The sequence below is a fragment of the Manis javanica genome, chromosome 1, assembly GCF_040802235.1.
Source record: "Manis javanica isolate MJ-LG chromosome 1, MJ_LKY, whole genome shotgun sequence".
In the NCBI taxonomy this organism is placed as follows: Eukaryota; Metazoa; Chordata; class Mammalia; order Pholidota; family Manidae; genus Manis; species Manis javanica.
Genome location: NC_133156.1, coordinates 223,386,403 through 223,404,305, shown reverse-complemented (window position 1 = coordinate 223,404,305; position 17,903 = coordinate 223,386,403). Strand labels below are relative to the sequence as shown.

At 53.1% G+C, this 17,903-nt stretch overlaps 1 protein-coding gene across 9 annotated transcripts in view; it reads right to left on the bottom strand.

Moving 5' to 3' along the window:
• DNMT3A (DNA methyltransferase 3 alpha) overlaps positions 1-17,903 on the bottom strand; it is a 108,873-nt gene that overhangs the window by 57,640 nt on the left and 33,330 nt on the right. For all 9 annotated transcript variants that reach the window (XM_073215707.1, XM_037005572.2, XM_073215696.1 and 6 more), the window contains exon 3: positions 11,643-11,747. In XM_073215707.1, the coding sequence (XP_073071808.1) occupies positions 11,643-11,747 (105 nt within the window). The remainder of the gene's footprint in view (positions 1-11,642; positions 11,748-17,903) is intronic.

Sequence of the window (17,903 nt, the reverse complement as noted above, 5' to 3'; positions counted from 1 at the left end):
ACACAGAGGAGCCTGAGGGCAAGCAGAGGGAACTTTCGAGGCCTTGCCAAGCCATTCCCCTGGCTGAGTGGGGCAGTGTGGGGCAGACCTGCTTCCAGGAAGAGAAGCTCCCGTGGAAAGCTGCAAATATGTGCAGTCCTCAGCAGCTGGGTGTGAGGGTGTCACATCAAGAGGAAGAGGAGGCCTCTGACGGAAGCAAGAAGTCCTACACTAGCCTTGGGTGCTGGGGGCCGAAGTCAGCAGAGTCAGGAGACCAAACGCAGGAACACAGGTGAACAAGGAGGCCGTGTCTCTCCTCGGCCTCCACCCCCATACATCGGGACCCGCATACTCTGTCTGGGACTCAGATGTCTTTCCCATCTCTCTGCTCAAGCCCACAGGGCTCCCTGGCCTAGAACACCCCAACCTGGTGTAAATCCCCTCACCTCTCAAGGTTCAGTCACGTGTGCGAGGAAGTTAGATGGCCCTGGCAGCCTGAAGAATAGGGCCCCCCGGGGCTCCCACAGCCCCTCCAAAGTCTGGTTGTGCCAGGCATCATGGAGTCCCAAACGCGGCCCTCCCAAGGGGATGGGTGTAGGGGTCCCACGGGTCAACTCGGGCTGAGAAGTTTAGGTTAAAGCCAATCTCTTATCATGGTCCTGTCCTCCTTTCCTCAAGGCACTGGCTGCCCCAGACACATCTCAAGTTGAGACAGGCTCCCAGCCCCACAAAGCTGCTTGAGACAAGTCAGCTGTCACTCACTTCCTGCCTGGGACTACGTGCCCCTCTCACTCTGGGACTCACTTCCTGTTGACTGCCAGCTCCATAGCATAGAGTGCCAGGGGTACCTGCTTTGAGACCAAGCTCAGTCCCCAGGTGCCAACCCACACCGATCAAGGAATCCTCCCTGGGCCTGCCCTGGAGAACCCCAGCACAGAGCAGCAGGAGACACACCCTCGTTCCAGAGGTTGGCGGATGGGGAAAAGGGCGCATACTGCGCAGCTCCAGCTCCAGCCCCAGCCCCAGGCTTAGCACAGACGGAGAAACCCACTTCCGCACTCCCAGCCCCCAATCCCACCAGTCCATACCCTCCTCTCTTCCCAGCCAGGCCATTCTCCATTTCCCACCGTGTCTGGTTTGGGAGGGGCCTGAGTCGACCAAAGCTCTGGGATCAGGGGGCTGCTGACTCTCACTGTGGTCAACCCTCATCCATCCTACCTATCAGGAGCACTCCTGACCTTGCAGTGCCCCTCAGGCCCTCTGCATAGGGCCTGGGTAACTGGGCAGGTCAAATCCCCTGAGAGGAAGGAAGGAGGTCCACAGGGAAATGAACTCAAGCCCATCTCTAAATCTCTGGGGAGGAGCTGGGTGCTCTACCTGGGAGCCACCAGGAGGGACTACCCCAGCCAGGCCTGCCCCCTTCTGCCCCCACCTCCACGCTTTCCTCTCTGCACCCGGCTCCCCTCCCCAGGCACCATGAGCTTATTCACTCCTGGAGGCACTTTGCTTTATCCAATTAGACTCAGTGTGGAGTAGGGCACCTGGCAGGTAGTTGATACTCACAGTTGATTCCTTAATGTCAAAGACCAGGCTAAGAGTGAGAACACCAGCCCACATGCTTAGAGGGAATTCCAATTCCGTGCATGTCAGGTGTAACTGTTAAAAATTCTGTTTTTGTTTGCTTTTATATTTATAGTTGCCTTGAAAGGAGACCAGCACACTTTGAGATACTCAGTTTTCCCATGGGGATGGCGAGGAGGGAGTAGCAGCGCGGCCCCCTGGCCCTTTTGGAAGGCACCACCTAGCAGCCAAAGGTGACAATTTCAGCCCCTGTGGGGCTGCGGTGAAGTGGGAGGGCAAGGAGAGGTGGCAGGGTGCGAATGGCAGCAGTGAGCACCCCTCACTTCTCCCTTGGGTGGGTGAGTGGGGGCAACAGACTTGAGTACAGCTTGATGCTGCCACCCACTGTGCCCAACAGGCTTCACTCTGTGTCTCCAGACCTGCCCACCACCTCCTGTGGTCACTTAGAATTTGCTGACCTTTGCCTTCCTTCCAGGGAAGACCCCTCTACCCTGCAACAACTAATTGCCTCCTGATTTTCTGTTGCACACTGCCCCACCCTCAGCCTCTCTTGTGAGCAGCTTATTCCAAGCTGGTGAGAGCAGTGGTTCCCACCTGGGGACAGTTTTGCCCTCCAGAGGACATCTGACCATGTGTCTGAGACATTTTTGGTTGTGACCCTAAGGTGGCGGTGGGAGGCAGGGGGAAATGGTGGCTTCTAGTGGGTAGGGCCCAGGGATGTTGCTGAACACCCTACAAGACACAGGCCAGTGCCCACAACAAAGAGTCACTCAGCCCAAAACATCAACAGTGCTGTGGCTAAGAACAGCCCTGGGACAGGAGCAGGGGTATGACCAGGGATGGCCGCTTTCCTAAGGACTGTTTTTTTAAAAAGTTCTAAAAAGTATTGTGGCAAAATATATGTGACATAAAATTTACCATTTGAACCATTTAAAAGCATGCAATTTAGTGGCACTAAATACATGCACATTGTACAATCACCACCACCATCCTTCAGAATTCCCAAACGGAAATTCTGTCCCCATTAAACAGAAACTCCCTATTTCCCCTGCTCTCAGTCCCTGGTAACCACTACTCTACTTTCTGTCTTCTAGGGAGCATTCTGAAGTCTGCCTGCCTCTTAGACACACACTCACACACATGCAAACCTGGAGGGGATCTGTGCTAGGCCCTGGTCTCTGACACCCTCAGCCTGCAGCTCCCACGACCCCTGTGGAGGTGGCAGGTGCTGGTCCCGGCCTGGCCCTGAAGGAGTGGGGGTAAAGTCCACTGCAGGCTCGCCTCCCCCAGCCCACTGCATGCCACATTTGTTTACAAAGCACTTACACACACCCCATCTCATTATAGCACTCCTCACGCTGTACCTAATTATTTGTTTACTGTGTGTCTCCCTGCTAGACTGTGAGCTTTGCTTTATTTATTTTTTATTTCTCTCCCTTCCAACCATTCCTCCTACAGATGCCTAGTACTAAATAAGCAAAGGACCCAGCATAAATATGCTTATACTATTAATAAATTTAATTATCACAATTATCCTGACAGGTAGTGTTACCCTCACTTTTCTAAGGAAAAAGGCTCCCAGGCTTGCCTCAGATCACACACTGTCTAAGTGGTAAAGCTTCCAGAATGACCCAGGTACAGGAGAGGCATTTGAAAGCTTACTCCCCCTCTGGGTTGAGCTTCTGGAAAAGCTCAACCTCAAATCCCAAGGGTTCCAAGGAGGAAAAGGAGGCTTTGATGTGCCTAAGCAGCGCCAGGGAAAGGCTGCCGGCTGTTTCCTTGGCAGCAGCCACCACAGGGAAAAGCCAGAGGCAAAGCAAGAAGGAACCTTCTGCAGTGAACCTGTCCAGACCGAAGCCAGCTCCGCAGCCCCAGCCCCCTGGCTCCTCCCCCCTTGCTGGGAGTCCGGATGGGACCCCAGAACTCCCACCCCTCCCTCACAGGGTGAGGCTTTGTCTCCCAGAGTGGGGCAGAGAGCTGAGGATCCAAATGGGGAAGTGATTTGTGAGGGGCCCTTTATTATAGTAATATTTACACACAAAAAATTAAAACGTGGCAAATAAGAGGTAAGGAAAATAATACAAGTGAGACAGGGCCCGGACATCTGTGGCTACAGACCCCACTCATGGGGCTGCCCAGAGGCCCAGTGCTCCATAGCAGCCCTGAGTGCAGGTTCACTGGGCCCCCAGTGTGGAGGGGTGCCCAGGCCAGCTGCCCCTGGAGGTCCAGGTCAGAGGCCTGCCTCTGGCCTCCCAACTCACCCTCTCCTCTGGTGCTGGGGCTGCTGCAGAAAGGGACCTTCTCCCCCAGACACAAGGGCAGCTCTGGGAGGGAGGCCGAGAGGCCAGTAGATTCAGAGGCTGTGCCTCCCCTGCCCCTTCTTGGTCCCCCTCCCAGGTTACAGCCATTGTGCCTTTAAGGCACTTGGCAGTGCTCAGCTCCATGCCAGCCGGCAACCCTGGCTTCTGGCCAGCCTTGGGCTCTTGCTTAAAGCCACACAGGCACACAGTCACATGCACACACAAGGGGCGCATCACTGCCCAGAGACACCCCTGCCCACTGGCCCAGCTACAGGACACAGATGCACATGGATGCCACAGAGCGATGAAAACAAAAACATGCACACAGTTCCCCTCCACTCACATCCACTGCCATTCCAATCCCTTGGCTCCTGCAGGCCCATCAGCCCCTCCACCAAGCCCTGGATTTTCCCAGGTTGACTAGTTTCAGGAAACAGCCCTACCCCCAAGCCCTGGCACTGGGGGCTCCCCCTCCTCTGCTCCAGGTCTTCCTGCAGCCCCTTCTCCTGGCAGCCCTCTGATCTGAACCAGAGAGGTCCCCGCAACGCCCACTCCCAAGAGAAGTCCCCAAATGCCTCCCTGCTCAGCCTTCCTGGGGTGAACTGGAACTCTGCCAATTTCCTTGTCCCTACTGGAGCAGCTAAAAGGGCCACCAGTGAGGTCAAGGGACAGCAGGACCAGAGGCCAAAGAGCGCCAACACTGAAAGTTCTTTCCCCAGGTTGGGCACCCACCTCTAGGTCCCACAACCCACCTCTTGGTCCCACCATGTCCCTCACCACTTAGAGTGGGAGCTGCCTTCCCTCTCACCTCCTGAGATCTCTCCTCTGTTGTGTGCGTGTGTGTGTGACTCAAGTCCAAGGAGAGAAGTGCAGGGCTCAGCGAAGCCTTAGAGGTAGCTCATTCTGTGCCACTGATGGCCATGGCAAATGAGTGCAAGAACAAATATGCCTGGTGAGTGGCCAGCCCACTCAGGGTTCCACTTCCAGCAGGGACACCCGTCACCTGGAAGAAGGCCTGGCTATGCTCTTTGAAATCAACCTCAAAGGATTTCAGGGTGAGCTGGGAGCTCCCTTTAAAAAGTCATTATGTATAGCAGACCCACAGATTGAAGTAAATCTCTTTTGAAATGATTTCTGTTTTCAACCTCTACCATCCATGCCTAGGGTGACAGCTTTGGTAAGAAGGGGACCCACCACGGAAAATGGCCCTTTCTTTTCTGAGATTCATTTACCTGTCTAAAGTTTCTGATGCCCTCCATCCCCCAACCACCGCCAGGGTGTGCTCATCCTGCCCCACCCTACAACAGGATTTCACCACTTTAATCACAGCCCCTGTCAGTCTTTGTCTCTCCAAACTGGAAAGCCATAATCTGTAGGCTGTCCTCACTTGGCAGCTTTGCCTTCCCCTTGATCAATTTAGCTGCCCTTCTCTGGAGCTTAACCAGCTCGGTTATATCTTTCTTGAGGTGGCAGAACTGAAACGCACAGAATTCTCTAGGTGAGGATGATGAGAAAAAACCAACAGCAACAATCTGCCCAGAGGCACGTGCTGGTGGTGAGCCCCTGAGGGGGAGGGGGTGCAGGTGTAGCTGGGGCCCAAAGAAGTCCACGGGGTCCTAGGAAGCCCATATAGGCTGGGACCTGTGGAATGCCTGCCCGTCGCTGGAGGTGGCCCTGGAATGTGGGACTCTGGAGACAGGGCCAAAGGGGGTGTGAAAATAAAGAGGCACTTTTGGAAAAATAAAATGGAGATTCTGAAATTTTGCTTAGATGCTCATCCAATAAGACCTGCTATCTGGAGTGGCCTCTGAAAGGTTCTCTGCCAGACCTGCTCCCTTCCAGAAGTCTCAGTCTCTGACAATAACCCGATGCCATCCTGGGACCTATAACATCCCCTTTTGCCCCTTCCTCTCCCTGGCCCACAGTGGCCAGCAGCACAGGCCCTGCCAAGATCCTGTCCCCACCTCTGCCCCCCACCAACAGGCTCTGGGGGTGTTTTCTGGCCCCACCCCACTCTCCTCCCTCCCTGCATTCTTCTGTGCTCAACCTGTCATGCTCATGGATGCTTCCCAAAACACGGCTCCCCAAACAACTTCCCCAAACATCACTTCATATCCCCCACCCCCTCAAGAACCTTCCAGCTAAAAATAACACGTTTTTGAGATGATAAAGTGCAAACTCTCAGGCTGTCTGCAATCTCCTCTCCAACCAAGACCGAATGCATTCTTAATGAAACCCTCCTCACCCGCCAAGCCAGTCTGCTCACAGCCCCTCCTTCCATCTCCTCTGCACATGCCACCTAGGGGCTACTACTTCCCTCCACACCTTCATTCAGGAAGATCCTAGGTAGGAAAGTCTCCCACATTGCTCTTGACGTCTAAATATCACCTCCCTTCTAAGGCCCAAGTCCAGCCCCACCTCGTGTCTTTGGCACTTGACATCCAGACCACCAGCCAGGCTCTTGGGTGCTGAAGGCCACCAGTGGGTATTAATTTGATCAGATGGGGGATGAGAGATGAATCTGCAGGGCATGGTGACAAGAAAAGTCTCCAACCTGGTGTGTGTATGACAACCCTGCTTTCCTCACACCTTCAAAGACAGGAGAAGACAGGGGAGCAGGCAGTAGTGTGCTGGTGCAGGCTCACAGGTAGGGAAGCCCCTGAGGGGCTGGCACCCAGGAACAGGAGACACCCTTCCCAGAAGTTGGCATTGAGATAAAGCAACACCAAGTCAGTGGGTCAAGATTTCAGGGGTTAGCCGAGGAGCCGTTCTGCCCAAAGGTCGTATTAGGCTGGAAAATGAGCCAACACTTCAAACAGCTGAGTTAAACTATACCCAGCAGGCTGAAGCTGCACAGAATGGTTCCCTCCCTTCTCAGTTTATACCCAAAGACTTCTGCTCTGAAGTGAGCCAGTTTTGCTCTCACTCTGGCGGACATTGTGTTGAAGGTTCAGCCTCCCATGTGGAGTGAGTAACGCTGGCTGTGGGCTGGCCCACTGAGCTCAGCACCAGCTCCCAGCCCCCTCCTTCCCCTCCCCCTCCCGCCCTTTCTGGGTTATTCTTAGCAAGGGTGACCTCAGAGTGCTCCCACTGAGCAAAAATAACCCTGGAGGAAGTTGGTGGGTATAAATCTTCAATGAATAAATACATATAGCTGGTAAGCAGGGCATGGAGCCCCAGGGTCTGGTGGGCAAGGGCAGAAACTGTCCCTCCCTCGGGCCCCAGCTTTAAGCAGTACCAAGGACAAAGGTGGCTGCAGGGCTGTCTGGGATTGTGACCAGGCAGGAACCAGCTTCGGATACCCTCACATGTCACACAGCGGTGTCCTCCGGAGCTGGCGAACAGGAAGATGCCTCTTCCTCCCACCCCATGCTCACACCCACACAGGCTCACACTCTCAAGCCAGCAGAGACCAGCCCAGCATGCCACTGTCTCTCCTCCCCATCATGGGCACTGGCCAGTCCCCAGGCCCTGAGCCCAGGTGCCAGCTCCCTTCTGAAGCCCCGCCTAGCCCTGCGGCTGCCTTCCTGTTTCCTGTTGCCAGCAAGCATCCTGGCTCTGAGGTCAGGGCTGCAGACCAGCACCGCTGCCTGGCTTAATGGGCCCACCTCTCACTCCCCGGACCGTCACAGCCTTTGCCACTTAGCCATAGGCTCCCTGGTATTTGGATCAATTGCCCTCCTCAGTTATATTTCTCTGCATGGTTTTTTGGACCAGGTCTATGCTTTGATTTTCAAACAGCCTTGCATTCATGTATTAACTTAAAGGCAATTTTGGACACCCAGTCTTCCAGATGGGGTGGCTGGAGTGCTGAACAGGAATGAGCACTGTGGGCTTTGATTCTGCAGGTGTGGAGTCCAAGTTCTGATTATCCTCTCTGAACCTCAGTCTCCGCATTGGAATGTGGGTATGGTAATGACAGCAGGCCCCCTCCTTCCTCCCCAAGGTTTGTTGTCAGCATCATATGAGGCAGATCATCCCTGTAGAAGGTCTTTGCAGGCAATAAAGTGCTGCATGACTCTGAGCCTTATTCATGGACTCTGTCCTCACTGAGGTGGGTAGACAGTGCAATGTGGGGTGGCACTAAACCTCAAATCTAGTGGAAGAAACAACCTCTCTCACCTGCTTTTCCAACTAGCAGGGGTGAAAGGCCAAGTTTTTGTTTGTTTGTTTACATTCCCAATCCATCAAGAAATGATACTTTTGGAAAATACAAAATCATGCACATGATGGGTGACAGTATCAAATCGATATAAAAGTTTCTAAATACTTATTCTCAAGTTCTCTACAGACAGGTAACAAACAGACCATGTTTTACAGATTCAGGTCTGCAGACAACAGCCATCCAAGCATGTGATGGGTAGGCTTATATCTTGTCCTTTATTTCTGATAATTCATTTTGATTAATTTTATGAATGGTTCCAAAGGAAGAGTCAGTGTGGGTCACAGTGCCTGAACTTCACTTGCAAGCGAGGCTCTGATGGGCAGTGACACTGGGGCAGACAGAGAGAAGGGAAGAAGGCAGACAGCATGCAAGGTGGGAACAGGTGCTTAGTGTGTTTGGGGAGCAGCAAGAAGCCAGGTTTCCGTGGCAAAGAGGTGGATATTGAGCACCAGTTCAGAGGCAGGAGAGATCACATGGCAAGAAGCCAGACGAAGTGTTCCAGATCTTGTCCCATAAGAAATGGAGTCCCTGGAGATTCTCGAACAGAGCTGTGCCACAGAGTGTACCTAACGACAGGTGGCCTCCTCTCCGGCACACTAGGTTGAAAGATGAGTCTTAATTATCTACTTAAGCCCAGCAGGGGCTCAGTAGGGTTTGTGTTTGTCACTGAGGGGAGGCAGACTGGAAGGGCCGGGAGGTTAGAGAGCATACTGGAGGCTGGTGGGGCCTGGTCTGGGTGAGGGTGAAGCTGGAATGAGTGGAAGGTACCCAGGGACAGTCAGGCCTTGGGGGCAAAGGGAGGAGAGAGACAACCATATCTTAGCCTTGGGGTGGGGGGCTGGGGAGGACATGAGTGGACAGACTGTTCCACCCTGCCCAGGGATGGATCCGCATGGAGACACAGGCCTGCAGCCAGGTTTCCTCTCTTGCTTCTCGACACTTCTCCATGAGTTCCACCTGCCGGGATCTGAGCCCATCTCCCTCACCTTTCCAGGCTTAGCTGGATGACACACACTCAGCTGCTTTAAAGTTCCCTGGTCACCCTCTTCCCAGAACCACAGCTGCACCATGTCCCCAAGAAGCCCTCCCTGCTGTGCTCCCCTGCTGGGGAGGGGAGGAGGTCAGGACAAGCACCTGCTCCCCAGGTGACCCAGGTGGCCTGTGGACCAGGGGACCAGGGCTGAGCTGCCGGGCTACAGCACACATCTCCCCCATGTGGGCTCCCTGCCCAGCAAGGCCTGTGGGCTCTCTCCTCTGGGGTCAGTCTTTCTCTGTTCCCCCCAATGTGAAAGGGGTTTTTCTCACAACAGGTGCCTCAGCCCCCTGCCTCCACTGGGAGCAATACCTTCCCTAGGCATTTCTCTTCTAGCCTGGCGAGTCTCTTGAGAGACCCAGTGGCTGCAGATGTCACCTAGAACATGGGCTGGGCCGCATCCAGAGTGTGACCTGCACAGGATGCACGTCACCTCCCACCACGGCTGCTGAAGGCCTTTGCTAGACTCCTACTCAAACGGCCTTGTAGGCACTGGCCCTACTGGGCCCTGTAGGGGCAGGTTTATTACACTACCAGCTTTGCACATTAGGACTCCACTTTGCTGTCTGCAAAGCAGCCTTGGAGGTTGACAGGGCAGGTATTATTGGTAGCCGTATTTTACCAATGAGGAAGCAGTTGAGAGAGGTTCAGTAACTTGCTCAAGGTCACACAGCCAGAAAGCAGTAAATCAGTTTTGTTTGTTCTGTCAAACTGAGGTTGCTGTGGTCTCCTCAAAAGGAAAAGTTTGGCCAGACAAGGGCAGGACCAACCTTGCTGAGCACTGGCTCTTTGGTGGTTGAACCCACTTACTTCTCACAGGGGTCTAGATGGAATGTATCCTATCAGCTCTGTTTTTCAGAAGGGGATCCCGAGGTTCAGGCAGTCATGTGCTCAAGGTCACCCAGTGGCAGAGCTGAGATTTAAACCCAGGTCTGTTGGATTCTAAAGGCAGTGCTTTTCCTCCTACACTGGGCCCTGTTGCACGCTGGGGGAGGCCTATGACCCACTGGCCTTTTACCCACAGGGCTGCGCCCCTCTTCCCACTTATTTGTCTGTCTCCGGCCACATTTCCATACACTTGCCCCTGATTTCCTTGCACTTTCCGTCCTGGGGCCTCATCCCGCCTCTCAGTGATGTGCCCTTCCTCTGGCTGGGGCCTCACAGGGATGAGTCAAGGAACTGCCAGGTCTTTATTTGCTATAGGTGGTGGCTCTTGTCCCCGGCACCTGGATGGGGAAAGGCAGAGCCTGCTCCGTGAGCATGGGCACACGAGCAGACGTGCAGTTACTGGCAGGCTCTGACTCAGCCCGGCTCCCCCTCCTCTCCAGGGCTGTGCCCTCCACCTTCTGTCCCGTAAGGGAAGAGAGTGGAGGGGACCCCAGAGACCTGGGAGTGCGACCTAGAGTCTGCTGCAAACTGGAAATCCCTTTGAAGTCCCCTGTTTTATCTTTTAACTTCATGTGGACTTTTCATTCCAGGCCAAAAAAAAGTATCCATGTTTGTTTAATATTAAAATGTTTAAAATTACTTACCAATTAAATGACTTAGCTCTGGCCTCCATTGCCCTCCAGACCTTCAAGCAGAACTGGCAGTGTTTCGCTTGAGTCCTGCAGATGTCCAAACCTCCTGCTCTAAGACCCCTCACTGCAGCTGATGCAGCCCTTTCTCTGCTGTACCCTCTCCTCTGGCCACCATTCAGGCTCTCTATCCCAAGGGCGAAAATCCTGCCCTGCTGGGAACATTTCCTCGAAGGGCTGAGTTACAAATTCAGATCTCCTGGCTCCCCCTTACCTTCCTGCTCCAGCTTTCCCATTCTCAGCTGGAAGGGGCTAACAGAAAGGAACCAGCTGTCTTTGGTGCTGGCAAATAATTATTGCTTTGCCCGAGTTTAAGGCACAAGGCAGGCAGGCTTCTCTAGCCCACAGGCTTTGCCCTCTGGAACACTCCACATCTTAAACAACCGCAGGGCTTCCCCCAGACTCAGAGGCAGTGGCACCCAGAAGTCTGGAGTGTGGTGGCAAGCCTTGTGGCCCACACTCCTATGGGATTTAAACACCTCCCAGGTCTCCTTCTCTCTTACAAAGGGACACAGCAGCCTGTGTCTCTTCCCTACTTACTTAGCCAGATTTCCAGACATCAGTTCCTCCCTTCAGGTTCTCCAGGCGGGGCTGAAGCCAGCCTGGGTGTGTGGATTGGGAGGGAGGGGCCTGTGCCCGCAGGCTGGGGAGAATCAAGTCTTGCCCTCTCAAAGCCACAGTCTGGCCTGGGCAATCTGTCGGGCTCTCTTGCTGCCCTTCCAGAAGGAAGCTGGGAGTCAGGGGCTTGGTTCAAGTCCTAGCTCTGTCACAACCCACAGCACCAGGCCCCCTGGGGCCTCCAGAGGCCTCCAGTTTGACACAGACAATAGGATGATTGTGAGGGTGGTTGTGGGGTTTGGAGAATGGGCAATGTACAGGAGCTCAGCAGCTGGAGCTGGTCCTATTGCCTGGTCCTAATGCCCCCCAGCTTCCTGCAGGGCACACATCACTGCTGTTTAGAGCATGTGTGCACACACATGTGTTCTGGGGGAGCCCATGACACTCACCAGGGGGTGCTTGCGCTTCCTCCCAGGCCGCCCCACCTTCCGTGCGGTTGTGCTGGGCTCCTGCCGCTCCTCCTTGCCACGAGCCTCCGCCTGCTCCTCTCCCTCCTGCGGGCACAGACACAGCCTGTGAGCCACGGCCGGATCCTCCTCCCCGGTGCCCCCCCCACCCCAAGACAGCCTCACTTCCAGGGCTGTGCGTGTGGTTTTCCTGGCAGGAATGGTCTTTGCCCGCTTCCTGCCTGGCAAAGCTTAAGCCACCCCTTAGAATCCCATTTAAATATATCCTTCAGGGACTTCAGGGCAGACCCAGCTGCCCCAGCAGAATGCACCGATCCCTCCTAGAGGACGTTTCCTGAGCCAAGGAACCATAACATATGCTCTGACAAAGAATTTCTTTCTGGAAAGGCGTTTATTGATACAAAAAAAGATCTTACACAAGTACAAAAATTAAGTTAGTTATATATTTGATGAATCACTTTTATTGAAAAGAATAAAATCACATCAAAAGAAATATTAAATTTAGTGATATATATTGGAAGTACACGCAGCACTTGGAATGAGGACCATCATAGACAACAGAGGACGTTTACAGCTGCAGTAAATATACCCGCCCAGAAGCATTTCCATGTAGCATTGGCATCACATATGCCTGTTGAGTCCTGGACCAGAAGTTTGCTTTTGTTACTCACCTCTCACCCAGCATCTACTAGGGCCCAGCCCTTCGATGCTTGTCTCATGGGGCACAAAGACAGAAACCTAGAAAGTCCTCCTGCCTCACGGCTCCAACCTGGCCACAAACCACCTACAAGTCACTTCTGACTCAGCAGGCTCCAGCATGACTAATCATGAGCACAAACAATCGGGAAGGAGAGAGAAAGGGGACGCTGAGCCAGCAGAAGGCCACGGGCTGTTCTTCATGCCTTGCATGACATGACGAGCCAGAAATGGCTTCACGCTCTCCCTGCGGAGGGCACCAACCCCAACCCAGAGTGGTGCTGGGGCTCCGGGAAAGAAAGGGAAGATGCAGAGGTTCCCTGCAGATTTAATCAAGACGGCCCTCAGCATCCCACTCAACTTTCTTTTTTTGTGATTTCACAGTAGCTTGTGGTTTGCCTGTCTGTGGGCAGGAGGAAGGGGTCCTGGCGGGAGAGAGAGGCTGCCCCAGGGCCCGAGACCCTGGACACAGGCTCTTTTCAGGAAAACCCAGCAGAGAAGCCACGAGGGCAGAAAGGCTGCAGGAGGGACAGCCAGGTGGTGGGGAGGCCTCCACAAGAGCTCATGGGGGGTGTGCGGGTCTGGGTTGGGGAGCCCCCGGGCACACGCTGTGTGGTAGGCTATGCCTGCTGCTTCTGAGCTCTTTTCCCAGACCCCAGAGATACCCCTATTTAAGAAACAATCACTTGGATCACACAGAGAAGGAATATTACCAATGAAGCTTAATAGTTGTGAAGGTTTCAATTGGATCTACACAACTACAGAGGATTTCAGGCTGAGATGGTGTTTGCAGTCTGATGCCACCATGGGTAAATGGGCACCGTCTTGATCCTTCTGACCAGGGAACTCAGCATTCACAAACCAGAGTCAATGCAAGGTCCTGGGAAGGCATGGGGCTTGGAGCAAACCAAAGTGGGTATGAGCCAGTTTGTCATTTTGCTATTTATGGGACCATTTCTCTGAATCTCAGTTTCCTCAACCATAAAATCAGCTACGAAGGTGTCCATTCTCCCTGCTTCGCAGGTTTTTAGGAGGACAAATGAACAAATGGTTTGTTTCCTGGTCTTTTGTGTTCCCGGCCTGAATTTCTAGAACAGGCCCAGGCTTAGTGGGTGTTCTGCATGCCCCCCAGATGAGAGGGCTTACATATTTCCTGGCAGCAGAAGGCCCAGCCAGCCCCCGTACTTGCCTGGAGGGCACTAGGCCCAACCTAGCTGAGCCTCTGACCATTTCTCATGGCCAGACCCCCAGAACTGGAATGCATAGGGCAAAAGGCAATAGGGGGCAACAAGGTGGGCAGCTGGGGCTAGGAAAGACTTCTACCCTCCGGCCCGGACATTCTGGGCTCTGAACTATTTCTTTTAGAAACCTCGTTTCTTACAGAGGGATCAATTTGATGTTCTAACTTTCATTCTGAACTAATTAGAGATGTGAAAGCCAATCAGAGCCTCTGATCAGGAGCTACAGTTACTATGGTGCAATGACCTAAAGTCAGAGACACTTGACATTTCAGGACCAGCAATCCTTAGCTTCCATCAACATGCAGAAAGCCTTTGGTGACCCCCGATAGGCGATGCTGTACCATCCAGAGACTTGCTGTAATTCCTCACCTTAAGCCACATGCTCTGCCTGATGCAAGGACATGCTCAGCACAGCTTCCCCTGTTGCATTCAATCCAGTGTAACCTGTGCCTGGAGGAAGGGGTGGAATGCCCTGATGTCACCTCACCTGTCTGGGTCTTATGTGTCAAGAGTGTGGGGACCATCAGGGAAGGCTACTGTGTTTTCAGCCTGCAATTCAGGCTGAGCGTGGGGCAAGGTGATCAATTCCTGGTCCAGCATTCAGTCCTCAAGCACACCTGAGGAACCCGTGTCTCCACAAGAGCTGGGTGGGGACTCACACCCAGCTCGAGCAGCTCCTGACCCACACCCTTTCCATCAGGCCCTGAAGCATGGCTTGTGAAAAGCATGTTATCTTTGGCCAACATATCATTCTTCCATGATGTATCGATGTCACAGGGCAAACAGGAAGGTGGCGATACCTTCTGCTCCCAGCCTGCCTGAGTTCACGCTGAGGAGTGAGAGGCAGCCCACTGAAGAAGTGCAGCAGATGGCTCCGGCCATGCCCCGCAAGGAGGCCTATCAGGTGGTTCCTTCACACAATTGTTATGGTGTCTGTTTCATTCAACATCTTTGCTGATGGGTTGAGCAAAGGAATTTAAACTATGCTTATCAAATCTGCAAGTAGCGCTGAATTAGGAGGCGCTGCTAAGACTCTCAAAGGGAAGAATCTGACCCACAGTGACTTGCAGCAGCTGGAAAACAGTAACCAATTTAGCAGGAACGGATTTGAGCCCAGGTTGGTTTCCTCATCCATCAAGTAAGGGGACTGAAGTAGCCAATCCTCTCCGTGGGAGGCAGCAGGAGAGGGCAGAGACTCTGGTTAGGTGGGACTTGGAGAGGGTGGAGGCAGCTGGACTTTCTGCTCTGCTTTTTACTCACTAATAACTTATATTCCGTAGTAATATTAGTATAAATTAAATGTCAATTATTTAATCTCTCTGAGTCTTGCTTTCCTCACCTGTAAAATGGGGAGAATAAGAAATATCTACTTCATGCAATACTCTAAAAATTAAATGAGATAATATATCAAAAGCTGACATGTGATAGTTACTCAAGAGTTGTTAACTTCCTCCCCTGCACAACCTGACCAAAACTCCTCACAGAAGTCCACCTTTCCCTCCCCTCCCACCCTCCCCTCCTGCCAGCATGCAAATCCCAGCTCACCCCTGCATATACAGCCATCACTCTCTGCTACAGACAAACCCCAACATCTGGCTGGTCCTGCTGCAGTGAGACACTCAGGAACACTGGGCTCTGTGATCTCTCCAAAATGCAAAGCGGATCATGTCACTCTGCAGAGTTTAGGCCCTTGCTGAGGGGCTCCCAGAGGCCTGCAGGATCAAGCCAAGCTCCTTAGCCCATGTGAAGCAAGACCCCCAGGATCTGGCCAGCCACCTTGGGCTCCTCTCCCTACTGCCTTCCTCCCACTGGCGGCAAGCAGACTGCACCAGGTACAAAAAGAGGCTGCTTTTCTCCTGGCACCTGGGCAAGACCCTTCCTTCTGCCCTGACTACTTTGCCCTCAGGTTGACTAGCAAACTCTCACTTTTCCACCTCACTTCCTGGATCCCCTTCTCCTGAGTGCCCTCCTCCCATCCCCCACCTAAACTGAGTCCATGGGTCCCTCCTCCCCTATAGTGCCTGCTTCCCAGCACTGCAACTGCCAGTTATTGTCCTGGGCAGGCCACGAGCAATTTGAGGGAAGGACTGTATCTTACTCACTTTAGCATTCCCAATGTTTAGACCAATGCAGCTGGCAGAAGGCAGGCACTCGAAAATACTTGATGAGTGACTGTCACACAGTAGGTGCTCAATAAAGGAGTCCATGCTACAGGGAGGAGGCACATTTAAATGTACACACCTGCATGAAGACAGCCATGCATGAGGCTCCTGTGCTGCTCTGATCTTTGTGACTCCAGCTCAGGAAACAGGATAACTAAAATGTACTTTCTAGGCTTAAACACAATCATGTCACTTTACATTTACATAACTCTTTACAGCTTTCAAAGTACCCTCACATTTGGCCTGTTAGATTAGGTAGTTACCAGCTGCCTCTCTGAACTTCTGAGGCTATGCTTTGACCTACATTTTAACACAGCTCACTGGATGGATTATTTTAAGCCACATACGACTTCTCACTCTGATGAGCTGGGCTCTCATGATAATAATCTCTCACATTTGTACAGTACATGGTAATTAAAGCATTTTCACATGTGTTACTTCATTTTATTCTTATGCTTTACAGAGAGCAGAGCCAGTATTATTATTATTTTTTCCCATTACATAGGCGGGAAATCTGAAGCTCAGAGAGGTTATCCAACTTGCAGAGATCAGAGCGGCAGGAAGGGAGGCCTTTAGAACCAAAATTTAAATCATTTGATTCCCAGCTCATGGGTCTTTCCACTGCAACATGCCGCTGGACCCTAGTCTGCCATGTGCTGTGTGTGTATGTGGTGTGTGTGTGTGTGTGTGTGTGTGTGTGTGTGTGTGTGTGTGTGTGTGTGAGCTTCCAGGCAATCCAAGGTAAAGGCACACACCAGCATTCACATGCACACCTCTACACACAGATGTCTCAGGGGTCTCATGTCTAGACACCCGACCCCTCCCCCTAAGAGATATGTATCCCATGAGGCCCTCACCCAGAGACAGCCGACCAGACCTACGTGCCCCCTTCAGAATGCACACCGGATGCTACTGACCTTGCATCCGTTGAGCAGATGTCTCAAGTTGGTGTTTGAGTTGAGGGGATAACTTGCCGGATCTAGCCAGCCACTTGCCCAGGCCCCCTGGGACAAGAAGCATGTACAGCCTTTGCCAGCTGGTTGGCTGGCCTCCCAGGGCCTGTCTGCGGTGGTGGAATTCACTGAAGCGAATGCCTTCTCTGACAGGCAGAGCCCCATTCTGGGCTGCTTGAGCACCAGGGCCTCAGAGCTACAGCCACAGGACCCCACACACCACACCAGGCCGGGTCTGCAGAGGGGTGAGCGGCAGGGGGTGCCACTGGGGGGGCGCTGGGAAGGCAGGAGGACTGGGTGAGTGGCACCTGGAATTGCGGGCGATGCTCATACTCCACACAGCCCTCCAAAGCCCCCTGCTTTGAGTGATCTCAGTCACCTCCCAAATCTGTCAGCCCTTAGTTTCAATTATACAACAATAGTCAACAAATATTCACTGACTGCTTAGTCAGCTTTGTATTACAATTATTGATGAAAGCCTCCCATTCCTCCCTAAAGGCCATGCTCCTGGAAGGCCGTGTCCAGTGGGCCCCTCCAAGTCCCCAGAGTTACCCGGGGACCTTCACAGATGCTCTATAAATGCTAAATGGCTGAAAGTGGCCGTGCCCATGGGCTTTCTGAGGCTCTCCCGCCAGGGCTGCAGCTGTCCTCCTAACCCCTGCGCCATGCGGAGGCTGCACTGCCTCCTAGCAGGGAGACTCCACTGAGCCCACGGCCCAGCACATGCCGCCCACCTATATTCACCTGTGTGGCATCAGTGCTGACCTGAGGTATCGAGCACCTGCTGTGTACTGGACACAAAGATAAGCAAACAGGGAACTCAGTTGACAGAGAGAGAGACAACATGTGAACAAATAAGTACCTGACACTTTGCTGAGGTGCTCACTGTCTGCTAGCAGCCACCTCTGAAGACCCTGAACCCACTCACATTCGCTCCTTCAGCAGCCCACCCAGGCTCTGCACAGCCCACCACCTCATCCCCGCCCATCAGGCAGCCCCTTTCTGGAGGCATTACAGCACTATGTAGGGCATGATTTCTCTTGCTGGGTAGAAGGAAGGAATCCAGAGAAAAACTGCTTCGTAGCCATGTGACCTCTGCCAAGTTTCTTCACCTAAGCCTCAGTTCCTCACCTCTAAAATGGGGATGATGATAGTAGACGCTGCCTGTGTTACTGTGAGGATCACATGAGT